This window comes from Triticum urartu, chromosome 5, assembly GCF_003073215.2.
Source record: "Triticum urartu cultivar G1812 chromosome 5, Tu2.1, whole genome shotgun sequence".
Lineage (NCBI taxonomy): Eukaryota > Viridiplantae > Streptophyta > Magnoliopsida > Poales > Poaceae > Triticum > Triticum urartu.
Window position 1 is genome coordinate 170996436 of NC_053026.1, and position 24322 is coordinate 171020757.

At 42.8% G+C, this 24322-nt stretch overlaps 1 protein-coding gene across 1 annotated transcript; it reads right to left on the reverse strand.

Moving 5' to 3' along the window:
* Positions 1 to 16074: 16074 nt before the first annotated feature.
* LOC125508290 (indole-3-pyruvate monooxygenase YUCCA1-like) lies at positions 16075 to 22822 on the reverse strand. Its single transcript, XM_048672949.1, has 4 exons — positions 21844 to 22822; positions 20357 to 20605; positions 19614 to 19736; positions 16075 to 16492 (listed from the first exon to the last, which is right to left on the reverse strand). The coding sequence occupies exons 1-4, from the start codon at positions 22558 to 22560 to the stop codon at positions 16286 to 16288; spliced, it is 1296 nt and encodes a 431-aa protein (XP_048528906.1). The 5' UTR covers positions 22561 to 22822; the 3' UTR covers positions 16075 to 16285.
* Between the last annotated feature and the right edge of the window lie 1500 nt (positions 22823 to 24322).

Below are 24322 nucleotides of genomic sequence, written 5' to 3' on the forward strand. Positions count from 1 at the left end.
CTCGCAACCAACGCAAATAGGGGTTGTCAATCCCTATAAGGCCACTTACGAGAGTGAGATCTAATAGATATGATAAAGATAATATTTTTGGTATTTTTGTGATAAAGATGCAAAGTAAAATAAAGGCAAAAGTAAATAACAAAGGAAATAACTAAGTAGTAGGAGATTAATATGATGAAGATAGACCCGGGGGCCATAGGTTTCACTAGTGGCTTCTCTCGAGAGCATAAGTATTCTACGGTGGGTGAACAAATTACTATTGAGCAATTGACAGAATTGAGCATACTTATGAGAATATCTAGGTATGATCATGTATATAGGCATCACGTCCGAGACAAGTAGACCGATTCCTGCCTGCATCTACTACTATTACTCCACTCATTGACCGCTATCCAGCATGCATCAAGAGTATTAAGTTAAAAACAGAGTAACGCCTTAAGCAAGATGACATGATGTAGAGGGATAGACTCATGCAATATGAAGAAAACCCCATCTTGTTATCCTCGATGGCAACAATACAATACGTGCCTTGCTGCCCCTACTATCATTGGGAAAGGACACCGCCAGATTGAACCCAAAGCTAAGCACTTCTCCCATTGCAAGAAAGATCAATCTAGTAGGCCAAACCAAACTGATAATTCGAAGAGACTTGCAAAGATAACTGACGGTGTCCTGGACTAGGGGGTAGTCGTCTCCCGATCTATTAGATTGGGCCGAGGACCCTCGTGGCCTTATACTCATGGGCCAGTTCGGACGGCTACCGCATACAAGGAAGATTCCACAAGACTTGGCGATCAAGACAAGGACTTCTCCCCACCGGCGTATTCGGCTAGGACTCTTGTTATCCTAGGCCTCTGGTGCATTATATAAACCGAGGCCAGGCTAGTCGATAGATATACAATATATACAACAATCATATCATAGGCTAGCTTCTAGGGTTTAGCCTCTTTGATCTCGTGGTAGATCTACTCTTGTACTACCCATATCATCAATATTAATCAAGCAGGAGTAGGGTTTTACCTTCATCGAGAGGATCCAAACCTGGGTAAAAACATCGTGTCCCTTGTCTCCTGTTACCATCCGGCCTAAATGCACAGTTCGGGACCCCCTACCTGAGATTCGCCGGTTTTGACACCGACATTGGTGCTTTCATTGAGAGTTTCGCTGTGTGATCGACAAAAGGATCGATGGCTCGCCTGCAGATCAACTGCGACTTCGGCGTCTTCGTCACCAGTTCGACTGGTCGCCTTGGTTCGACCAAGAATTGCGCCCCGTGTTCGGATCACCGTGTTCGGACGAGGGCCTTCATCAAACATCAACTCCGATCTTTATCAAGATCACGGAGGAATCATCTATGGAGCTCGGGGGCTCAACGTCAACATTGCCCTCAAGCAACCGTGCTGTTTTTTTTTGGACAGTGAACTCGTATCTGCCGCCACCACCTTCTCGAGTATTGCTTTGACGATCGCCTTGGTGGAATTGTGCGGAATTGAGTCTATAACAATCCTGGAAAATTTCGTCGATTTCCGATGGAGGAATCTCTAGCAATTCACGATATACCGGAGCCATGTCAAATCTGGACGGGAATTTGGATGAGTTTAGGACGTGGTGTCCAGCTTCTAGCTCGGACGTCCTTTGAAAGATCCAACCGTTGATCGGCTGCGGAATTCCTATATCTACCACCTCTCAAAATTTCAGCTCGATCCGACCGTCCAAACTCCGGGAACCTTCTGATTAGTGCATCACTTTTTGGATCTGTTTGCTGCGCGAAAACGAATCCGACCCGAGTTCATCTTTTTTATGAACGGGATTTCGGACATCCCTTTTGAAGGAAGTTTTGTATGGGGTATTGTGTTTTGTTCCCGAACACATCCCACTAACTTTAAGATCTTTTGAACATGATCTTCAACATCATGCTGGTGTCAAACCAGTCTGGCAATATTACTCCACGGCTGCCGACCTGCGCTAGACACGGCGTCACTTTGTTGAGCCGAGCTCAACTTCTTCGGATCATCATCTTGGCAAGCCGAACAAGAGCCCGGCATCGCGAAGGATAAATCATCACCAACATCGCCGCCCCACGGATTACACGGAGCGGGCATACCGGCATCGCCGCACGGTCGCTTCATCAAGCCGGCATCGACCACGTCACGACCTGCATCGACAGGGCCGCACTATTGCTTCTTCAAGCTGGTGTTCATCACGCCGACCTACTTCGACTCATCGGCTGACATCGAGGCTTCGACATCTCGGCTGGACCGGGGGCTTCGCCATCTCTTCATCAACCTATTCCGGACACTTCGGCGTCACTAGCCGACCAGCTCCGTCACGTTAGCTGGGCCGAGGGCTTTGCCTCGGCGAGTCAACCTTTACCAGCATTGCCATGCCGTCGTTTTATCGCCCATCAGGCAATGGGTGTGCGGAGCGGGTCCTAATTTTAGGAATCACCTTCCTTCGGATTGCTACAACAAATAAACCAGGTGCTATTAATCCCAGTATTTTTTGCTTGTTTGGGTTCATTTTTCCCAAGGAATTATTACTCTGGTTTGTCTGTCATATGTACACAGGTCTATCAAATGGTGGCTGCATTAACGACAGTCACATGGTGGTTCGGTCAGTTTCCGTACATAGTCCGGCGAATGCCGCACTCGGAGCTCGGACCGACCTGCGAATTCAGGCTTTGCCACACCTTTACCGCATCACGTCGACGCCCTACATCGACTTGACTTCGGCGCCAGGCCATATTTCTTTTATTACTCACTTTGCATAAATTATTTATTATGCAACGATATTTTTTTAATTATCATTATTACTATTATCTCCGGTTTGCACTATTTTTTGTGCACAGGAAAATGATCCGGGGACTTCGGCGTCACTCTGTCGGTCTGCATTGATCGTGCTATGTCACCACTTCGGCGTGTCAAGCTCTCCGCTCCGCCACCTCGGGACCGGCTTGAGGGATGGAACCTTGCCCCGCATCAAGCTCGGACCACGTCATCAATACCGAACACATTAACCAGCTAAGTCACTTTCATGCTCAAAGCTTTAATTTCTAACTTGCGTTCGGTTCGACCAAGCATTATACTTTTTTGGAAAAAAGTTGCTTCTAAAAAATTTTCCTTGTCCAAACTTTGTTTGTGACGCATAAATTCAAATACCCCGTTTACTTGGGAGCTTCCTTTATGAAGCTTTTCCTGTTGCATATGATTATACTTGTACGGCTTCGTTCCTTGTTCATGTATTACGCCACAATATGCACCACATTGACTTAAGCGATTTGCAAGCTGGGTTGCCTCGCTCCTGTGTTTACCCCTACGTTCCCGATTGTTCGGCTAGGGAGTAAAGGGAGCACCTCTGCGATTCTCACGATCGGGTCACCCGAGCCGGACCTCAGACTGGGTGAAGCCGAAAGCTAGCGCTCTTATAGTTATTCAATGATGGTCGGCACACAACGTAACTCATGAGTACAAAAAATCTATTGCACAAGTCTCATAATAACAATGAGCACCGAAGAAAGGTATCGGTGGGGGTACTATTTTCTTCGAAGATGCTTCTTACTCTTCGCAGTAATATAGCATAAGTTCCCTGAGCGCGCTTTGTCTGTTACAGCCTTATGGTCTGATTGCCTGGTTATTGGAAACACCGTCGATATTCTCGACCGATGGAGTACATAACACTTTTCGGTCCTTAACCGAAGAGGGAGAAGCCGACGGTCGGTTAAGACGCGTTTAAAGTTCGGTTGAACACAGATATGATATAAGTACTTTGGTACATGCAATCATTCTTCTACCCAAGTCACTTGGGGGCTCTTAAGTTTATTTGAGCCGTTTTATAATAAGTGTTCTTCTTCTCAGTCATTGCAAAGTTCTATTATTATTATTTATCACTCCTTTTTTCAACGCGAGTGTGCGGTCACTAGCCGGGGAGCCTAATTTCTCTCTCAAAGCCGCTAGAGTTTAGTTTGCTAAACTGGCCTAATGAGAAGTACTCCGCCCTCGGGATAGGAGGTTGAAGCCGTAGGCTGGCCCGCTCGAAGTCTTGAGATAGGATGTGTCATGTTAAAGGACGACAGAAGCACTTCTTTTTTCTAAGACCAATTTTCGGATTGGCACCAAACACTTGATCTTGTTCGGACGTCATGTTTTTACTGACGTTTCTTGGTTTTCCAAGCTTTTTGGCACTTTTAAACTATTTGTGCTTTTCCAGCATTAGTCTCGCAGTGCAACGCCGGACACCTTTAGGGATTCGGCAAAAACATTCTCAGATATTGCTATATATGCATCGGTTTCGAATTGTGTCTTCGGTCAATATTTGGGTTGCCCAGCTCCTGCACTTGCTTCCTACGTTCCGTTTTGTTCGGCTAGGCGTGCAAAGGGAGAACCACTGCGATTGTGCTTCCAGCTCACATGGTTAAGCACCTTAGTGGAGAAAGCCAAAAACTGACTGTCACAATAAGCGTAAACTGGTCAGCGATCCGATGACTATGACGGGCCATTCATAACATTGGCCGAAGTGTTACGGCTTGACCTCGACTGTCGCCGAACACTACCGGGGGTTATTAACTGGCCTCCCAAACTAAATCCTCAATATTTTGCTCTTACATTAGAGCTGAGGTTTAATGATCATGCTTAGCATGACAACCCAAAGAAAGGAACCGATAGCGGGACTATTTTCTTTGGAAGACATTTCTTCTGGTAAACAGTGATATAACTCTCTACGTACCTTTGTTTATAAAACCGTATGGCCAGATTGCCTTGTTTGTTGTAAATCTTTGCCCTCATAAAGGCTTTATAAAGTAGGACAAGCACTCCTCGGCTACTGGCCGAGGAGGTGGAAGCCGATGGTCGGTCAACAAAGTTTTGTACAATGCGGATCCGAGCATTAATGACGTAAAGTACTTGGATACATAGAGTCATCACACATAATTTGTGATTTTACTATGGATATTGATCCTTAATTCGGCCACCCGTGCCCGCATTAAGGCTCGGGGGCTACTGAGCTTCGGGCTTATTATTTACAAATATTAAAGGGGCACATTGATCCCCTGATCTGGTGTTGCCACCCGACCAGTGTCTCGGGGGCTACTGCATTGCTTGTCCAATGCAGAAAATTTTATGTGCAATATAGTTTCCGAGGAGATTTTGATCCTCAGGTTGGTCGGCCGCACCCAACCTGAGTCTTGAGGACTGTGCACGCCGCTTTTGTGTCCCGAAGTATTCTGCCGAGCTAGGACTTGATCCTCAGGCCGATTTTGTAAATTAACCTGAGTCTCAGCGGCTACTGGGATCAGCGGTCTTATGTCATCCTTCATGTGCATCTTGGGTTTTAGACCGATACACACCTTGAGGGCTACTGGCTATATATCTCGGCAGAGAATAAATTGCACCAATAAAAAATATTGACAAAAATCGGCCCATAGTCGGGGTGGTGCACCACCTCGGAAGCAGTCCGGCATAAAGCTCGGGCGCTAGTGGCTGGCTCCATAGAGGGCATTTCCGACATTAAGCTCGGCTAAACTCCTTCAACTTTTTTGAACCAAGGTGATATGACACCTCGGGTATAGTCCGGCATTGGAGCCTGGACACAGTCCAGCGTTGGAGCTCGGATACATAGTCGGCGTTGGAGCTCGGATACATTCCGGCGCTAGAGCTGGGAAGCGGTCCGACATTGGTGCGCGGCTGCAAAGATACCTCGAATGCAGTCCGGCGTTTGAGCTCGGACGCAAGAGGACCCTACCTCCCGGGAACAACTTCAAACCCAAGGTGTGGCATAAAAATAAACAAGGCATTGATAAAGGCCGGAAACTTAAAGGGGCTCCTCGGATACCCGACGTGTAAACTCGTCAAATGCATTTTGGCGATCCTCAAGATCGAAGATAAAGAAGATTTGTTGAACCAGTTTTCAAGACCGGCAACCGAAGATGAAGAACAGTTCGGAAGAATCGAGGAGCGTCCCTAACTTGAAGACCGGTTCAGGGGGCTACTGACGGTGTCCTGGACTAGGGGGAACTCACCACGTCGTCTCCCAATCTATTAGATTGGGCCGAGGACCCCCGTGGCCGTATACTCATGGGCCAGTTCGGACGGCTACCGCATACAAGGAAGATTCCACAAGACTTGGCGATCAAGAAAAGGACTTCTCCCCACCGGCGTATTCGGCTAGGACTCTTGTTATCCTAGGCCTCCAGTGCATTATATAAACCGAGGCCAGGCTAGTCGATAGATATACAATATATACAACAATCATACCATAGGCTAGCTTCTAGGGTTTAGCCTCTTTGATCTCATGGTAGATCTACTCTTGTACTACCCATATCATCAATATTAATCAAGCAGGAGTAGGGTTTTACCTCCATCGAGAGGGCCCGAACCTGGGTAAAAACATCGTGTCCCTTGTCTCCTGTTACCATCCGGCCTAGACGCACAGTTCGGGACCCCTTACCCGAGATCCGCCGGTTTTGACACCGACAATAACCAATCATACATAAAAGAATTCAGAGAAGATTGAAATATTATTCATAGATAGACTTGATCATAAACCCACAATTCATCGGTCTCAACAAACACACTGCAAAAAGAAGATTACATCGAATAGTTCTCCACAAGAGAGGGGGAGAACATTGTATTGAGATCCAAAAAGAGAGAAGAAGCCATCTAGCTACTAACTATGGACCCGTAGGTCTGAGGTAAACTACTCACACTTCATCGGAGGGGCTATGGTGTTGATGTAGAAGCCCTCCGTGATCGATGCCCCCTCCGGCGGAGCTCCGGAATAGGCCCCAAGATGGGATCTCGTGGATATAGAAAGTTACGGTGGTGGAATTAAGGTTTTTGGCTCCGTTTCTGATCATTTGGGGGTACGTGGATATATATAGGAGGAAGGAGTACGTCGGTGGAGCAACAGGGGTCCCACGAGGGTGGAGGGCGCGCCTTGGGGGGGGGTAGGCGCGCCCCCCTACCTCGTGGCCTCCTCTTTTCTTTCTTGACGTAGGGTCCAAGTCTCCCGAGTCTTGTTCGTTGAGAAAATCACGTTCCCGAAGGTTTCATTCCGTTTGGACTCCGTTTGATATTCCTTTTCTTTGAAACCCTAAAATAGGCAAAAAAACAACAATTCTGGGCTGGGCCTCCGGTTAATATGTTAGTCCCAAAAATAATATAAAAGTGGAAAATAAAGCCCAATAATGTCCAAAATAGTAGATAATATAGCATGGAGCAATCAAAAATTATAGATACGTTGGAGACGTATCAAGCATCCCCAAGCTTAATTCATGCTCGTCCTCGAGTAGGTAAATGATAAAAACAGAATTTTTGATGCGGAGTGCTACTTGGCATAATTTTAATGTAATTCTTCTTAATTGTGGTATGAATATTCAGATCCAAAAGATTCAAGACAAAAGTTCATATTGACATAAAAATAATAATACTTCAAGCATACTAACTAAGCAATTATGTCTTCTCAAAATAACATGGCTAAAGAAAGTTATCCGTACAAAATCATATAGTCTGGCTATGCTCTATCTTCACCACACAAAATATTTAAATCATGCACAACCCCGATGACAAGCCAAGAAATTGTTTCATACTTTTGACATTCTCAAAACTTTTCAACTTTCATGCAATACATGAGCGTGAGCCATGGACATAGCACTATAGGTGGAATAGAATGGTGGTTGTGGAGAAGACAAAAAGGGAGAAGATAGTCTCACATCAACTAGGCATATCAACGGGCTATGGAGATGCCCATCAATAGATATCAATGTGAGTGAGTAGGGATTGCCATGCAACGGATGCACTAGAGCTATAAGTATATTAAAGCTCAAAAAGAAACTAAGTGGGTGTGCATCCAACTTGCTTGCTCATGAAGACCTAGGGCATTTTGAGGAAGCCCATCATTGGAATATACAAGCCAAGTTCTATAATGAAAAATTCCCACTAGTATATGAAAGTGATAACATGAGAGACTCTCTACTATGAAGATCATGGTGCTACTTTGAAGCACAAGTGTGGTAAAAGGATAGTAGCATTGTCCCTTCTCTCTTTTTCTCTCATTTTTTATCTAGGCATTTTCTCTTCTTTTTTATGGCCTCTTTTCTTTTCTTTTTTTTTCATCCGGAGTCTCATCCCGACTTGTGGGGGAATCATAGTCTCCATCATCCTTTCATGTTGTCAAACGGAAACACCCGCACCTACAACTAGCAATGCTATAAGAGGGCTGAGCAAGCGTGACATAACCAATCAAAGGTTTGCTAGGTAGTGGAGATTAAAGGATGTTTCGTGGCAATTGGAAAGCTTGGAACAATGTGATAGGTAGCGAGACCAAACGATAGCATCGATACATCTAGCAAGTAAAGCTAGTAATATTATCCAAGGTAATGATCATCCTTACTTGCTTCCTCTTGAAGTTGATAGTGAGTCTGCCTCGAGGTGGTAGTCCTTCGGTTCCTTGAATTCCATAACGTTTCTTGGCTCTACCGACAAGAACGAACTCGAAAAGGAGCAAACAATACGGTAAACAAACAAGGCATGGCACAATGCACAAACATCATAATGTATGGCATGTTTAATATGCACTTGAATTTAACTCTTAAAAAGTTTAATCGTGGTTTGATCAACTGAGTTAGATCTAAGTGAAACTTGAAGTGCATTTTATTTAATTTGAGTCATATTTATACAAACAGTAGCAAAACATTATATTAATGCATTACCATGGCAAATTCATGTTCAACACATTTTTCCTGAAATAAAGCATATAAAGAACAAATTAAACGAAGTTGTGAAGCTCTCCTTATGTCTAGAACAAGATTCGGAAGGGTTTTCGTGCAACCAGGAAGGAATTGGAGTTGGGTGAAAAATCTTGGGAATACATTAGCATTTCTAGAATGTATGGATTGAGTAGCCCCAAATGAATATAAAATTCATGGGATTTGGAAGTAGGATGCAAAAGATATGAATAGGTCAAGGTGTGGAGGCTTAAGTGAAAATTTGAAGTAAAAAAGAATGAGGTTTGCTCAAAATTCATAAGAAAGTGTAGCAATAGAATCCTTGCAAAATTCTGGTCAAAATTCATATAACATTTGTCAAATTCTAAAAAATGTATGAATAACTTGTGAATTTGACAAAGTTTAGGGGGCTAAATGCAAATGTGCCAAGTGCTGGAATTTTAGTGTGCTCAAAACCAGTAACAAAGAGAAAATTTGGATTTGGTGGATAATTCTACCCCAGATACATATAAATATGTGTAGGGTAACGCAACAGAAAACAAAACCTTGTTGTTCTACGCAGTAGCCCATGATCACTATGACGATGCATACAAGGTTTGATCTGATCGTTACCAACTCGTAGTGCAGCAGAAGTAGAGTTGGCCAAGATCATTGGTGTAGATCCCCGTAGCTAGGAATTTACAACCTCCCAACCATGAAGATTATCTCCCTCGAACAGTCCATCGGACAGAATCTCAGATAGAAGATCGAACATACGACCTGTCTACCGGGTTGGACACATACGGTGTCAGCTATCTGGCAGGGCTTCACCGTCCAGAATTAATTCCTACTAGAGACTAGACAACCTTACAGTGCTACAAAACAATTTCGTGGAGAGCGAGAGAGAGAGAGAGAAGACAGATCATTGTAGTGCCCAAATGAGAGAGCTCAAGTATGAACTTGTGTGTTGTGAAGTAGCTGCCCTCTCCTCTATTTATAGATGGAGAGGAGCTGGTTGGGGCTTGGAGTTTGTCAATTGTTGCATATTCTCATCTTCACAGGTGCCTTATAAAAACATTCTATGATTCCGCATATAATAAAATAAACTTTTGTACTTTCTTCTTGAATAACAAAATAATATAAATTATTAATATTATTTGAAATCACCAAGAAAAAATATATTCTTGTCGTACTTTGGATCGTATTCCAGGGAGTCATGTCCATATCATTGTGCATTCAACTTATGCATGCCATTTATCTATGTTCCAAAAATTCAAAATGTCATCTCACTATAGTTGTTTATGATCTTCAACGGCTACAGCATGATTTTCTATTATATTTTTCACTCCTTTTAATCTTAAACCGGGCTACAGCCTCAAATACCATAAAGATTATGATCTCTTAGACGGTGGCGCCTCCTTGTGTTTTTATGGCTTCGTAGGAACGCATGGCACTGTGCTAGCTTGGAATAATGTTCGACATATATTTGAAGAATGTTTATGAGTCTTTACAAAAATGTTTGGCATATATTTAAAAATGTTCGTTGGGTCTTTAAAAAATGTTCAACATGCATTGGGAAAATGTTTAAGGTACATTTGAAAAATGTCTAACATATATCAAAAAATATATCCAAGGTGTATTTAAAAACGTGTCAGCGTGTATTTAATACATTTGGAAAAAAAAGAAAAGGAAAAAAGAAAATGAAAACAAAACAAAAAGAAATGAAAAAAGACTAAAGCCCAACAAAATGGGTTGTGCAAGAAAAAACCATAGAAAACAATCCATCACAAAGATAGGAAAAATCATTCGGCGGCACGGCTGGCTCTGCTCGATTCCTATTGGGCCGGCCCATATTGGTGGTGTTGTGAGGCGAGCTTAAAGTAGGACTCATAGTTGCCTGGTTTTTCCCCTAAAAAAAGTTGTCGGGTTTTAACGGGATCTCCTATACGTCATATTCGGTCAAACCAGCGACGCAACACACTGGCGACCCATGACTGAGCTTAGCATAAACTGTAGCGAACCGTACACTCTATCCACTTGGTATGGTAGTGAAACTCACTATAGCAATGTTTGGTCAGTCTTTTTTGAAGACGCAAATGTTTAGAAAAGTCAAACAAAATTTCAATTTCTGATTTAAAAAACATTAACATTATTGAAAATGGGAACATTTTTTGAAATTTCCCCAAAGTTTTTGAATTTATGAAGAGGTTTCTGAAACATATTTAAATTTGTGAAAATTTTCAAAACATTTTACTTAAAATTTGGAATAAAAATTTGAAACTCTATTTTTATTTAATTTGTGAGAATTTTTTGGAATTTCTATTTTTTGGAAAAACAGGAAAAGGGAAGTGAATTTTTGTTTAACTTCTGAGCATTTTTCGAAACTTCAATTTTTTGGAAAAACAGAAAAAAAAGGAAAAATATATAATCTAAAACCAAACAAAAAATAAAATAAAAGAAAATCCATTAAAAGATCCCAAAGATGCAGCTTAAATGGGACGGCCCAACTAAATGCCCGCAGTTTCACTCACTCTGCGTCAAATAACGAGTTTGCTAGTTTTAGCATTTGTGCGTGTGGATTCTATCGTAAGTTGGTCCTAGTTAAGGCGCCGAATATAGGCCACCTCGTACTGGGCGCACACCCCCAGTTCACTCATCGTCGCTATATGGGCCGGCCCTTTTATTTCTGTTTTGAAAACGCAAAAGCAAAATAAAAGCGGCGGCACTGTGATTCGAACAAGGTACCTCCAGCTTCGTCTCCGTCACATACGAAACAAACCACCACGCCACCAAGCCTAATCTGACTATGTCCACCTTTCTAGTTCTTTTGTTCCTTGCACTTTTCTTTTATCATTTTCCCTTTTTCCATTTTCTATTTTTCTTCCTTCCCTTTTCTTTTTTCTTTCTTCCTGGTTCGATGCAAAATCGATGAACTTTTTTCAAACTTGATGAACTTTTTTCAATTTTGATGAACTTTTTTCTCAAATTCGATGAACTTTTTCAAACTCGATGAACTTTTTTTCAAACTCGATGAACTATTTTCAAATTCATGAACTTTTTTTTATGAAAAGTGATGAACTTGTTTTAAATCCGTGAACTTTTTCCAAAATCTAGTGAACTCTTTTCTCAAATTCGATGAACTTTTTTTCAAACTCGATGAACTTTTTTTCAAACTCGATGAACTATTTTCAAATTCGTGACCTTTTTTTTATCAAAAGTGACGAACTTGTTTTAAATCCGCGAACTTTTTCCAAAATCTGGTGAACTTTGTTCAAATTTGTGATCTTTTTTTTTATCAAAACCGATTAACTTTTCACAAATCTGTGATTTTTTTCTCAAAATCGATGAACCTTTTTCAAAATCGATGAACTGTTTCTAAAAATGATGAATTTTTTGAAATCCGTGACCTTTTTAAAAATAGATGATCTTTTTTTAAAATTCACGAATTCTTGTTCAATTTTTCGTTCCCCTTTTCCAAATAATTTGTACTGCGGCAGAAACTCGGGATCAAATAAAAGTATTTACGTGTATAACACACAAATGTTGTCCTGGTCCAGTGGTTGAAGCCCCAAGTCCGTAAGGAATGCCACGTTGATTCGCATCCCTCTTTCTACATATTTTTTCTGGGCGTTTTTCTTTTATCGGAAGCCGCGCGTTGAACGACCTCTTTCGGCTCGTTCTTGGGCCGGCCCGCATAACCAGGTGCGTGGGCGCTGGGTTCGTTTGCTGTCGCATAAGGCGCCAGCGAGGAGCTCTCCCTAGTTAGCGCGTTCGGCGCTGAAACGAGATCGGGCGCTCACAGACGTTCATACTGGACCGTGGCCCAAACATTTGCTAACGCGCACCGCAGACATGATCGGCGCTGAAACGAGATCGGGCGCTCATGCGAACAGCAGCGGGCTTTGGCCCATTTAAATCGCCCCCTTGCTCGCTCGCTAAAAAAAACTGTTCGCTCAATCAACTCGCCTCGCTGGCATCCTGTTTTATTCCGTCTGTGTTGCGCTGCTGGTTTAGGAAAAGACTGGCCTCCTGTTTTCTGAAATAAAGAAAGACTTCATGGATTTATTAAAAACATGTTCGAGAGTTTAAACAAGTTCAAGAAATTCAGAAAAAAAATTACACAAATCAAAAAGCACAAGCTATGAAAAAGTTCATTGATTTTGGAAAAACATTCATCAATTTTGAAAAATGTTCATCGATTTTAAAAGTTTCATCATTTTCAAAATAGTTCATCTAATTTGAAAAACGTACATCAATATTGAAAAAAGGATCATCGATTTTGAAAAAAAGTTAATCAATTTTTTAAAAACATTCCTCAATTCTGAAAAATGCTCATTCATTTTCAAAAAAGTTCATCCATTTTGGAAAAAAAAACCATCATTTTTTAAAAGAGTTCATCAGTTTTGAAAAAATAGTTCATCATTTGTTTTGCGAGAAGTTCATCATTTTTCTAAAAAGTTCATAAATTTTAAAACAATGTTGACGAATTTGAAAAAAAGTTCATTAATTTTGAAAACAAATCATGAATTTGGAAAATTTTCTCATATTTTGCAAGTAGAAAAAAAGCAACAAAATAGGAAAAGGGAAAAATGGAAAAAGAAAGAGAAAACCGACAAAAAAATCCAAAAAAGAGAAAAAAGGAACAATACAAAAGAAAAAAAATGAAAAATGAAAAAGAAAGAAAATTGGAAAAAGGAAAGACGAAACTGGAAAGAAGAATGGGAAACTACCATGTTAGGTTTGGAGAAGTAAAGACTGGAAAATGCGTAATTAAACTTATCACGTAATCTGGGTGGGGTTGTTAGTGCAGCGTAAATTCAATCACAAGATCCCCTATTCGATGCACAGTACTCCTGCAGTGTTTTGCCTTTTGAATAGGATACGCCTTCATCGCTCACGCCTCATTAATAAATAAAAACAATAAGTAAAAAATAAGATTGCTCGTCCCATGCATGTTGTTCGCGACTCAAAGAAGCCACGCTGTAAATTCACAAAAAAAACACAATGCATGCCAAAAAAGTCCGCTCCTACTAAAAAAACCCATCAAACAGTTGGCCGTTTTTTTTTGACTGGGGACTGTAGGGAAAACCCCCCACAGCATATCAAAACTTTATTAAAAGGCAAGACAAGAACAAGTACAAGGGGGATTACAAGGGGTAATCAAACTAAACTAAAAGGAGGAAATTGTAAAACAAACCTCTCATGAAAATTAACAAATTTTCAGAGATTTGGAAAAAGGATAATTGAATTCAAAAAAGCTCATTGAATTTGAAAACAAAATCATCGGTTTTGTAAAAGTTCATCGAATTTGAATAAAACTTCATCTATGTTTAAAAATGTTGACAAATTTGAAAAAAAGTTCTTCAATTTGAGAAAAAGTTCACAAAATTAAAAAAAATCATAAATTTTGAAAAAAGTTCATTAATTTTGAAGGAAAAATCATCAATTTTGAAAAAAATATCATTGATTTTGGAAAAAGTTCATTGATTTACAATAAAAGTGCGTTTGGTTTTGGAAAAACAAAATCACCGTCTGAAAAATGTTTATTGATTTTGGAAAAAGTTCATTCAATTTTAAAAGAAGTTCATCCAATTTTAAAAAATAAAAATTAAATAGAACTAAGCTGTTCCAAATAAAACTGAAAAGGGAAGAAAGGGGAAAGGTGAAAAGAGAGAAGAAGATGAAATCACATCACGATAGGACGATAGGATTGGTTAATGTTGCATACTAAGGACCACGAGGTGGGCGGTTCGAAACACACCGCGCACCAGCTTTTGTGCGTTAAAAAGGAAAAAAGAAAGATGGGCCGAGCCAGTTTGAGGTGATGGTGTGCGCCCCTTTGCACAACGTACTATAACGGGCGCTTGTAGCGCCAAATAGGAGACGCTGAATTCAATTCCGCGCGCGGGTACAGGGATAATGACGATACACGAAATCACTAATTAAACAATACTCTTTTGCAAATGTCATTTCCACCTCCTCATGTTGTGACAAGTGTCACACAGAATGTCTTCGTACATCCGTTTATTCAAATTGTGTTATTTCTTACACCGTGTGTCCAAATCTCGAATCGTTTTCACCCTTGAATTTCTCACGTCGAGATCTTCAAAATTAGATCCTAAGTTGATAGGTTTCAATGATTTTTCTTTTCACAAAAAAACCGGACAAAAAGTCGGATGAAAAAACTGAACCGGGAGCACATGTATTTTTTTCCTTTTCCAAAGAAGGCGCGACCGTGCCTGTCGCGGAAGCAAATCCGTGCCTCTTTCGGAAAAAAAGAAAACACAATTTTCCCTTTTCGAGAGGCATGGCCGCGCCTCTCGCCGAAGGAAAAAAAAACAAGTTTTTTCCCGTTTCCGAGAGGCACGGCTATGCCTCTCGCAGAAACAAACATGTGCCTCTCATGGAAGAAAAAGAACAAATTTTTTCTGTTTACGAGCTCGGAAGCAAATCCGTGCCTCTTGCGAAAGGAAATGAAAAAGAAAACACGTTCTTTCGCGATTTTTTTTGTTCAAAAGCTAAGAAAGACCGGTGGAAAAATCAAAAATCCACCCCCCCCCCCTCAAAAGCCATCTAAAAAGCCGAAAACGCATGGGGGAAAATAAAATAAAAATCAGAGAAAGTGCCCAGAGCGCAACATGTGGCGGTGGCAGATGGCGCGCCAAGTGGCGCTTTCTCATCTCACCCCAAGTGACCCTTGGGAAAGCTCCTGAACGAGCGCTCTTTGATTAGTAGCTCTCGACGATACAGGCTAATGGACCACCCCATTAGACCGATTTGCGAACTTTTTGGCTGTCTTCTTTCATTTTTCTTTTCCCTTTTTCATAAGAATTTTTTAATTTTGGAAAGATATTTTGGTTTTGATGAACAATTATTTAAAGTAAAAACAATTTTTAAGATTCATGAAGATATTTTTTCAATTTCGTGGACATTTCCTGAATTTGTGAACATTTTTAATATTACTTATCATTTTTTTAACTTGGTGAACTTGTTTGAAATCTTGTACATATTTTTAAATTTGTGATTTAAAAAAATTTATGAAAGTTTTTGGAAATGCCAAAAAAGGTAGAATAAGTAAATAAAAAATAGAAGGAAAAAAACTGGACATGAGGGGGTGCTCTTTTTTTTTTTGCTGCGCCACCGCCACCATACGTGACATAGGGGAGGGGAGTTCCATCTATGTACGCCCATATTCTGAGGGTTCAAGTCACGTTTTCGGCCAGGTCCAATCGTGTATTGGGCAGGCGTGGTCATTTGGTACTGTGGCCTGGTACTTGGTAGTCGAGGCCGTGACAAAACTCCCACTACAAGGATATAGCACAAATTCCGCTCAAAAAAAGAAAAGAAAAGGATAGATCACAAATGCAATCCACATGAAAAGCACAAATGCACAATACTCCTACCGCATGACTGCACCTGCCACCTTGCATCTCACTGATTATTCCATACATATATTTGTACTATAACGTAGTAACTCTATATCAACCCATTAGACGGCTGGAGGTACATATATACACACGTTCCGAGTAACGCGCACACATTTCTCGAAAATGAAACTAGCGTAAGAGCATCGGCCTTGGCTAGGCTTCAAGCATTATTGTGAGCAGTGATATTCCTGGCGAGGGCCTCAGTCCACTGGTTGGCGATGTCAGCGGCGATTCTGGAGGCGTCATAGGAGGAACCCATGAGACCCCTCCTTGTGAAGCCCGTGGCATAGAGGCCGTTCTTGCCTCTCCAGCTGTGCGGGAATGCCATCCTCGGGAACCCATCACTCTGGCTGAAAAATTCGTCCTCCTGAAATATGCATGTGCATGACTATTTATATTTAGCATAAACAAATGGCGTCTGCTACAAATCAGCCGGATGACTTTCTAGAAAAATTATCCAGCTGGCTAGCCGTTCGATCTGGCGCCATCTGCCATTCGATCTAAGCAAGGCAGCTCGCTTGCGTCTTCTCTCCCTTTGATCCCTTTCAGCTCTCATCTTCTCTCCCTTTGATCCTGTTCAGCTCGTGACTTCTCTGAAGACAGCAATGTCCCCTCCACTGTGCAAGGAGGCCATGCTGTTGCTCCTACATGTGCGCTCGCCGAGACGGGAGCCAGAACATCTCCCTCAACTCCGGTGGCCGCCGTTGCCGTGCTGTGTTGCAACACCGCTACTGCTGTGGCGAGGCGTCTGATTGCAAGGGCTTCTGATGTGTGCTCGCTGGGACGCGCCAGGGAATCTCCCTCGTCTCCGGTGGCTCGCCACCGTCGTGCTGCGTTGCAACACTATCCGTGCTGCGGGTGGACGGAGCCGCCGGCGAGCGCTGCAGCGCAACTCCCAGATCCCGCCGGCACCCGCTGCGGGAACCACCAGGGATTGCTCCATGACAACACCGTCCGCGACGTCCCCGACGAAGCTTCATTGCAACTCCGCCGAAAGCTTCAATGCAGCTCCGACGAAGCTTCATTGCAGCCTCGGTGAAGTCCGTTCCGTCCCCCGTCGCGGCTTCAGCAGCCTGGCGGTGCTCCAATGTAGCCCGACAGTGCCACAAAAAAGCTTCAACGCAGCACCTCCGGCGTGTGCGTTGCAGCACCAACGACGAGCGGCGCCAGCCTTTGGCCTTCGTGCTGCCTTGCAACAGCGGTGGCAAGCACAGGCGGCGAGCCGTGCCTCGCCTGGTCTTGGTGTTGCGTTGCAGCTCCGGCGACTACAGTGGTCGGCTTCACCCTTCCTCTCGATTGGAACGGAAAAGAGGAGATTGGAAGAGGAAAAGAAATGAGGAGGGAGAACGAGTGGAGGAGAGGATGAGCGGAGAAGATAAGGCTGGTGGGGAGGCGGTGGACTCGCTCATGTAGGGGACACGTGTCGTGCGGGTGACCCGGTTTACGCGACAATGTTTTTATCCGGTTGAAAACAAACATTTTCCTAAACAAATAGTATGCTGATGTATCTCCTATTTATCACCCAATCTGGTGGGCCAATCAAAGGTGTCCGCAGCCCATCATGAAATATGGCGGGCCAATGAAAAGACTTGTGCAGAATCTAATGTGGAAAACCATCCATTACACATGACATTGCTCATTAGAAGAACTCAACATAGACTCTACAACGTGAAATCAACTACATACCGAATACACTTGAGCATCAAATCTGGTGAGGCAGATGGGATGCATCAAGCAAGTCGTCCAGATGGGCCACCCTACAAAAGGTAGAGTGGGCAATGGGTGTGGTTGCAAGCACTGTTGCCATGCACATGATGATCACCAAAGATGCATGGCCCTCACCGCATCATTATGGGCCGGCATGTGCATCACACCTAACTCCAAGGAAGATCTCAACAAGAAAAACCTAACTCAAACGGAGGAAGGAAAAAAACCAGCAAGACCTCCGTCCCTTTTGGCAAGACTTTATCCTCCCTTTCCCAACAGTGAGGGCTGCGGTCTCCTTTGCATGGAGACACATCTACAGTTGCTAAGACGATTCCTTAACTGCCAATCATTTGATCATTGTCCTGTACTCCTGTTTCTGTAGTATGTTTTTTAGCATGGAATCATACCTCAATGATTGATGTGCGACAGTGCGAGTAGAACCCAACACCAAAATAGCATCGGTTTACTATATATTAAGTGTTATTAGGAAACGTGATATACACATGTTTCATATAGATTCCTTTCAGTTTCAATAATATTGTTTACTCATGTTTTCCTATGGCATCTGTCCTTGTTGCATGGACCAAACGCCCGAGCATGGGCTCCACTGCTGGACCAGCTCACTGTGCAACAACAACAGCAAGAATACAACTAGAAAAGAAAGAAATACACGCACGCATGAGATCAAGATCGACTTGACAGGAACATGCAAACAAAGAGCCGCCTATATGCGTGTTCTCCACCATTAGCTAGGACAGCTAGTTTACAAGATGAAAAGATTATTTAACATGACATGGACATATAGGAGCTAACAAATATGTGTCCAAGTCTACGCTAGACGCCATGATCGATGCAACTACGCAAGAAAGGGTGCAAGGAAATCAAGTACATGCTTGTAGCTATCACATCGATCACATACGTACAATGATACAAACACACACCAAGCCACACAGGACTTCTATATATGTAAAGTATACACGCTGCCCAAATTGACAACTCGTTGATTTTTAGCACGCAAAATCTATAGAACGAGTGCATAGCATAGTATAGTTCACGCATGTCTGTCAATCTTATATTGTCAATTTTTGGATGAGTTTCTGTGTCCCGATCGCCCTCTTGTTGGCATCATTGTCACTGCCCATGCCTTCCTATCTAAATCTAATACCTCCATCGAAATGACAAGGACTATACACACACCTCCGTTCCAAAATTGATAACCTCCCAGAAAGTGTGCAGCTAGACTTCTACAACTATTTCGCTCGTAAAACTAAAAAAAAGGATTTCTACAAATATGTAATCACGACTCCCTTAATCTCATAATATAAGATATTATTACAATCAATATGCATAGACATGATATATCATGATTAGTTAAATCACTCGTTAGATTAGTTATAAAAAATTCCACAATTGAAGGCGACTAGTGTTAAGTGTACGCCTGGGTCGTGCATTTTAGGACATACTCCGTCCGTTTTCATAATTCTTGTCGTAGTTTTAGGTCAACTTTGGACTAAATTACGACAGGATTTATGAAACGGGGAGAAGGGATTAGGGAGCAGTGCACGTACATATAGCGCATGCATGCGTCATTTTTCATGCATGACACAATCGGCGGAAGTCTCTAATTAATGTTCTGTATCAGCGTCTTTTCCCGAGGTTCAAAAAAGAAAAGAAGCGACGGTATTTTCCTCCATACTCTTGATCGTTGCATGGATGACTCACGACAGGATGCATGATGCTAATAAGTAGGACTGTACATGCACGTTCGCGTATGTACGTACCTTGAGCCATGATGGCACGTTGCTTTTGTACCCGGTGGCGAGGATGACAGCATCGAAGTCCTCCTTACGTCCGTCGGCAAATTCAACACCGCTCTCGGTGAACCGGTTTATTGCGGGGACCACCTGCGGAGAATCCCTCTTAGATTCACTTGGACACATCATCAAGTAAATGCAGTAGTACTATACTGGGCACACACGTACTACTGCCTCCGTTCCTAAATATTTGTCTTTTTAGACATATTTTAGAACGTACGGATGTATATAGACATATTTTAGAACGTAGATTCACTCATTTTGCTTCGTATGTAGTCATTTGTTGAAATCTCTAGAAAGATAAATATTTAGGAACGGAGGAAGTATATTAGAAAGAAATTTTAGTGGTATAATTTTTAAATCACGAAAATCTATATTTTTTTCATCTAATTTATGGTCAAATTTGAATTTTGGGAAATGGGCCTGCCTTATTCATTAGTTGGATGCTGCAATCCTAATACCCCATTAATTGAAAAATGTACTTTATGTTCTTTTTTTTAAAACATATTCAATTAAGTTACTGATATTGTTTTCTGTTAGATTGATGCAATGCTCTTTCGCTTTAGTACTAGCAATTCTAGGTGGTCTACGAATCTGGATGTAATTTTTATTATTTCTGGCGTTCGTTGTACTGCCATGATTGAAGATGAATAGATCAACATTTTCTCGCAAAAAAAACATATCCAACTATGGATGATGTGATATTTTACCTTTATGTCGCCATCCCTGATCTTTCTCAAAGCTCCAATGTCAAGCACTGGTGTTTTCCCGGTTGATTTCTTGATTTGGAGCGGGCCAATCTTAGGTCGTTGGAGCCCGTATTTTTCAGTGTCTCCAAGTATCAACCTCGAGAAGAAGAGGAACAAGGCATCAACCCATTTCATGGGCAACCACTTGAGAAGGAATACTGAGAGGCCAAATGTTGAGATGCCTAGTATATCCCTAGGCAACACATGAAGCTACAAATTTACAAAAATAATAGCATGAGATATGCAAGTTTAGTTAAGCTATAAACCTGCATGATGTAAAGAAATGCAATTAATAGGTAAATGCTATAAATATCGTAATAAAATAGTTAAATCCTTTTATCTTAAAAGATGAAATAAATCGAGTAGTTTGTAGTTCCACTATCTTTGGGTTTTCTTGACATCTCCGTTGCCTAACATGGGTGCAACTGTTGAATGTTCTCACTAAATTCTGCAATGTTTTCTTTTGACATACATTATTTTATCGTGAATTGACATAGATTTTGATATTGCACTTATGAATAGCACAACACACTATTAGTGAAATTTCCCCTGTTATTCTCAGTGTTCCGCGATCCTTGTCCAAACAGAAAACAACAACATGCAATGATCCTTTTCAGATTTTTTTTCGCCTACAAGTATCACATCGTTTTCTATAGAAGTCCGATGTTCCAAGTATTTTTTTTCTTCTCAGCCATTCGAGATTTATGATATATGTTTGACATTTATGATATATTTTCATAAAGGGATTTTATCGACTCAAACAGCGAATCAAGATGATACAACAACGATTGCTAAAACCCGACTTTTTTTCTGCTGCATGCAACGTCATTTTTATGCTGTCGCTGTTGATTTTGGTTTTGCATAGTATTATTGTGTCAACGCCTGCCGGAAGTCATGTAAAAAAAGACTCCTGGAAGTGGCAAGAATCTATTGAGTACTGTGAAAAAAGGAGAACACGTGGCAATATGAAATAGACTGATTGCACAAACAGTGACAGCCTGAAATACGAATTCTCTGTGGCAGCCTAAAATTGTGGAGAGACTAATTGCACTCGCACAAGTGCATTATTTCTGGTTGTTACTTGTATTAGGTGATGCTATCCTCTCCGTTCAAAAATTATTGTTATGGTTTTGGTTTAAATTTGAACTAAAACCACAACAATAATTTTGAAATGGATCGAGTACTATGTAATTTGAACTGTGCAGTAGCCCAGTGGCTGGCTCGCAGTGGCGCATCTTGGCTGGCCACGGTCACTGCTGGTTCTCATTTTTTGATCGCAAAAAGAAAAATTGAGATGCATCAAATTGTATTACTGTGTTGTCGTACAATTTTGATTCTCACCGATCTAAATTCGGCTGTACAAGCTAATGCACGAGTGTTATTTTTCTCCCCCTAGGTAAGCAATTGTTTTTGAGTGCAAATGTGTACGAGTAAATAAAAGCTTGTACCTTGTCCCTGACAACCATGGATGCCTTTGCGCCATTGTCGCAGAGGTCGAGGCTGACCTCCATGCCAGAGTTGCCGCAGCCAACAACGAGCACCTTCTTTCCCGTGAACTCGTCCCCTCTCTTGTAGGTGCTCGTGTGCATCACCGTGCCGCGGTAGACGTCCATTCCCTCCACACCGTCAGGCCACACAGGCTCCGCGTTCTCGCCGGTGGCCACTACGAGCCAGCGCGACATGAACTCCGTCGCCGTCGTTGTCATAGAGTCTTTGCCGGCGGCGGCGCAGGAGACTTCGACGGTGACCCTCCAGAAGCCGATGCCGGCGTCGTAGGCGGCAGCCCGGACGCGCGCGCCGAGGAGGGGTTCCACGGCGAAGGCTCGCGCGTAGCCGTCTAGGTAGGCGATGAACTGGTCCCTTGTTGGATACGGCGGCGTGCCCGGCGGGAAAGGCGCATGGGGGAGCTCGCAGAATTCCCGCGGCAGGTGAAGCCGCATCCGCTCGTAGGTGCGGTGCCGCCATGACGCCGCGACGCACGCGTCCCGCTCCAGCACCAGCGACGGCACCCCGCGAGCCTTGAGGCAGGCCGCCGTCGCCAGCCCGGACGGCCCCGCGCCGACGATCACCGGCCCCGGCACCCACACCCGTCTCGGGACATCCCCGTCTAGTAGGGCGGCGGAGGGCTGGGCGTCAAGCTGCAAGTCGCGGTGCGAGACTGGCATGGCGGATCGGACTCGGAGACGAGAGATCTTGATTCTTGAGGTAGCTGTTGGCGCGCCTCTCTAAAGTGTGAGCTTGTACTGGACATATGCACATATGTACCCGAAGCTACACCTCGAGCTATATATATACCTGTAGAGTGCAGCTATGATCGAGTAGCGAGTGAGCTAGGAATTAATTACTAGATTGGGGTATGGATCCGTATGGACGAACGCATATGGATGGCATGGGCGGCGTATGAACCCAAGCTATCGGCCGATACGATACGGAGTGAGAGTGACGTACGTGTAGACGCCAAATTAAGCCTAGCTGCTTGCTATATATAGGAGTTAATGCCTGTGTAGCGTAGCGTAACAGGGCAGGGCCGTATCAGCCACGCCCATGCGACAACCATTTCGCGCGCCCACCAGCGTCAAGACAATGGCGCGGTGTCAACACCGGCCGGCATGCTCCCACCAGTGTCACACGGGCTCACCATTCCCCCCTTGGGTGCAGAGCAGGGAGGCAGCAGTGGCTGGTGATGGGTGCCACTAGACAGCGGTGGGCGGCACGACATGGTCACCAACCGAATGGTAGATTGGACACCGAGGAAGCGGTTCGGCCGTTCGGGCGACGGCGTTGCCTGCTAGCTGCATGCTGTGTGCGGTGCACGTAAATGGGGGCGGAGTAGGTCCTCTGGAGCTCAACGGCAATGGAGGTACGCCTTGGAGTGCCGCGAGCGAAGGCGGCGTGATGGAGAAGACTCTGTCTTCCGTTTCATTGCCACCCTTCAGCGAGAGGGGAGTCGGTTCCTACGATATGTGACGAACTGATGAGCATCGCTAGTGACTGCTGTACTGAGTTATAGCATCTTCAATGGATAATGCAAAGTTGGAGGGGTAAAACTAGGTGTCATATAATTTACATCATCAAAAGTGCATTTTACATCTTAAGAAAAGCAACTTCAACAGATGATGTATATTGATAATGTAAAAGTGCAACTTCAATTGATGATGCAAATTATAGATGTAAAACCGGCCGACGGCCGCGCGTCTATGTACAGCCGCACAATTTAAAATAAAAACATTCAGAGTTAAAACTAAAAAATTTCACTTGTCCATAATTTTAAATTATTACACAATTCATCAAACCCATAACATCAAATACAATAACAGTACAACAAAGTTCTTGCATAATATAACAAACAAATAATGAACTAGGCGGTTCTTTCACCATTCCACTTCTAGTACTCCTGCATCAAGTCTTTACTGAAGTTGATTGTGTGTATCGGAATATCAAATTTCATTGTACACGTTCATGAAATGTCTGACTCGCTCCTCTTTTCTCATGACATAACGCATATGCCTATGAGATCATATAAGGTGTAATCCAAATCCTAACCATGCTCATTCTCAATGATCATGCATAGCATGATCACGCAAGCAGTCATGATGTGCTAAAGGGTTTCTTTTATCCTTGAATCTAGACGGTCCTCGCACAGTAGCAAAATGGGATTGCAAAACCCCAAATGCTCTCTCAGCATCTTTTCTAGCCGCCGCTTGAGTATGGTGAAAGAAGAGTTCTTTTTACCTTGAGGGGTTTAGATTGGCTTGACAAAAGTACTTCACCTCGGATAGATTCCGTCGCAAGGTAGTATCCATAGTTGTATATGCGGCCATTTGCTTTAAATGTCACCAGTGGAGCTTCTCCATTGGCTAACTTAGCAAAAAAAAGGTGATTGGTCAAGCACATTGATGTTGTGCAAGATCCAGACATCCCAAAATA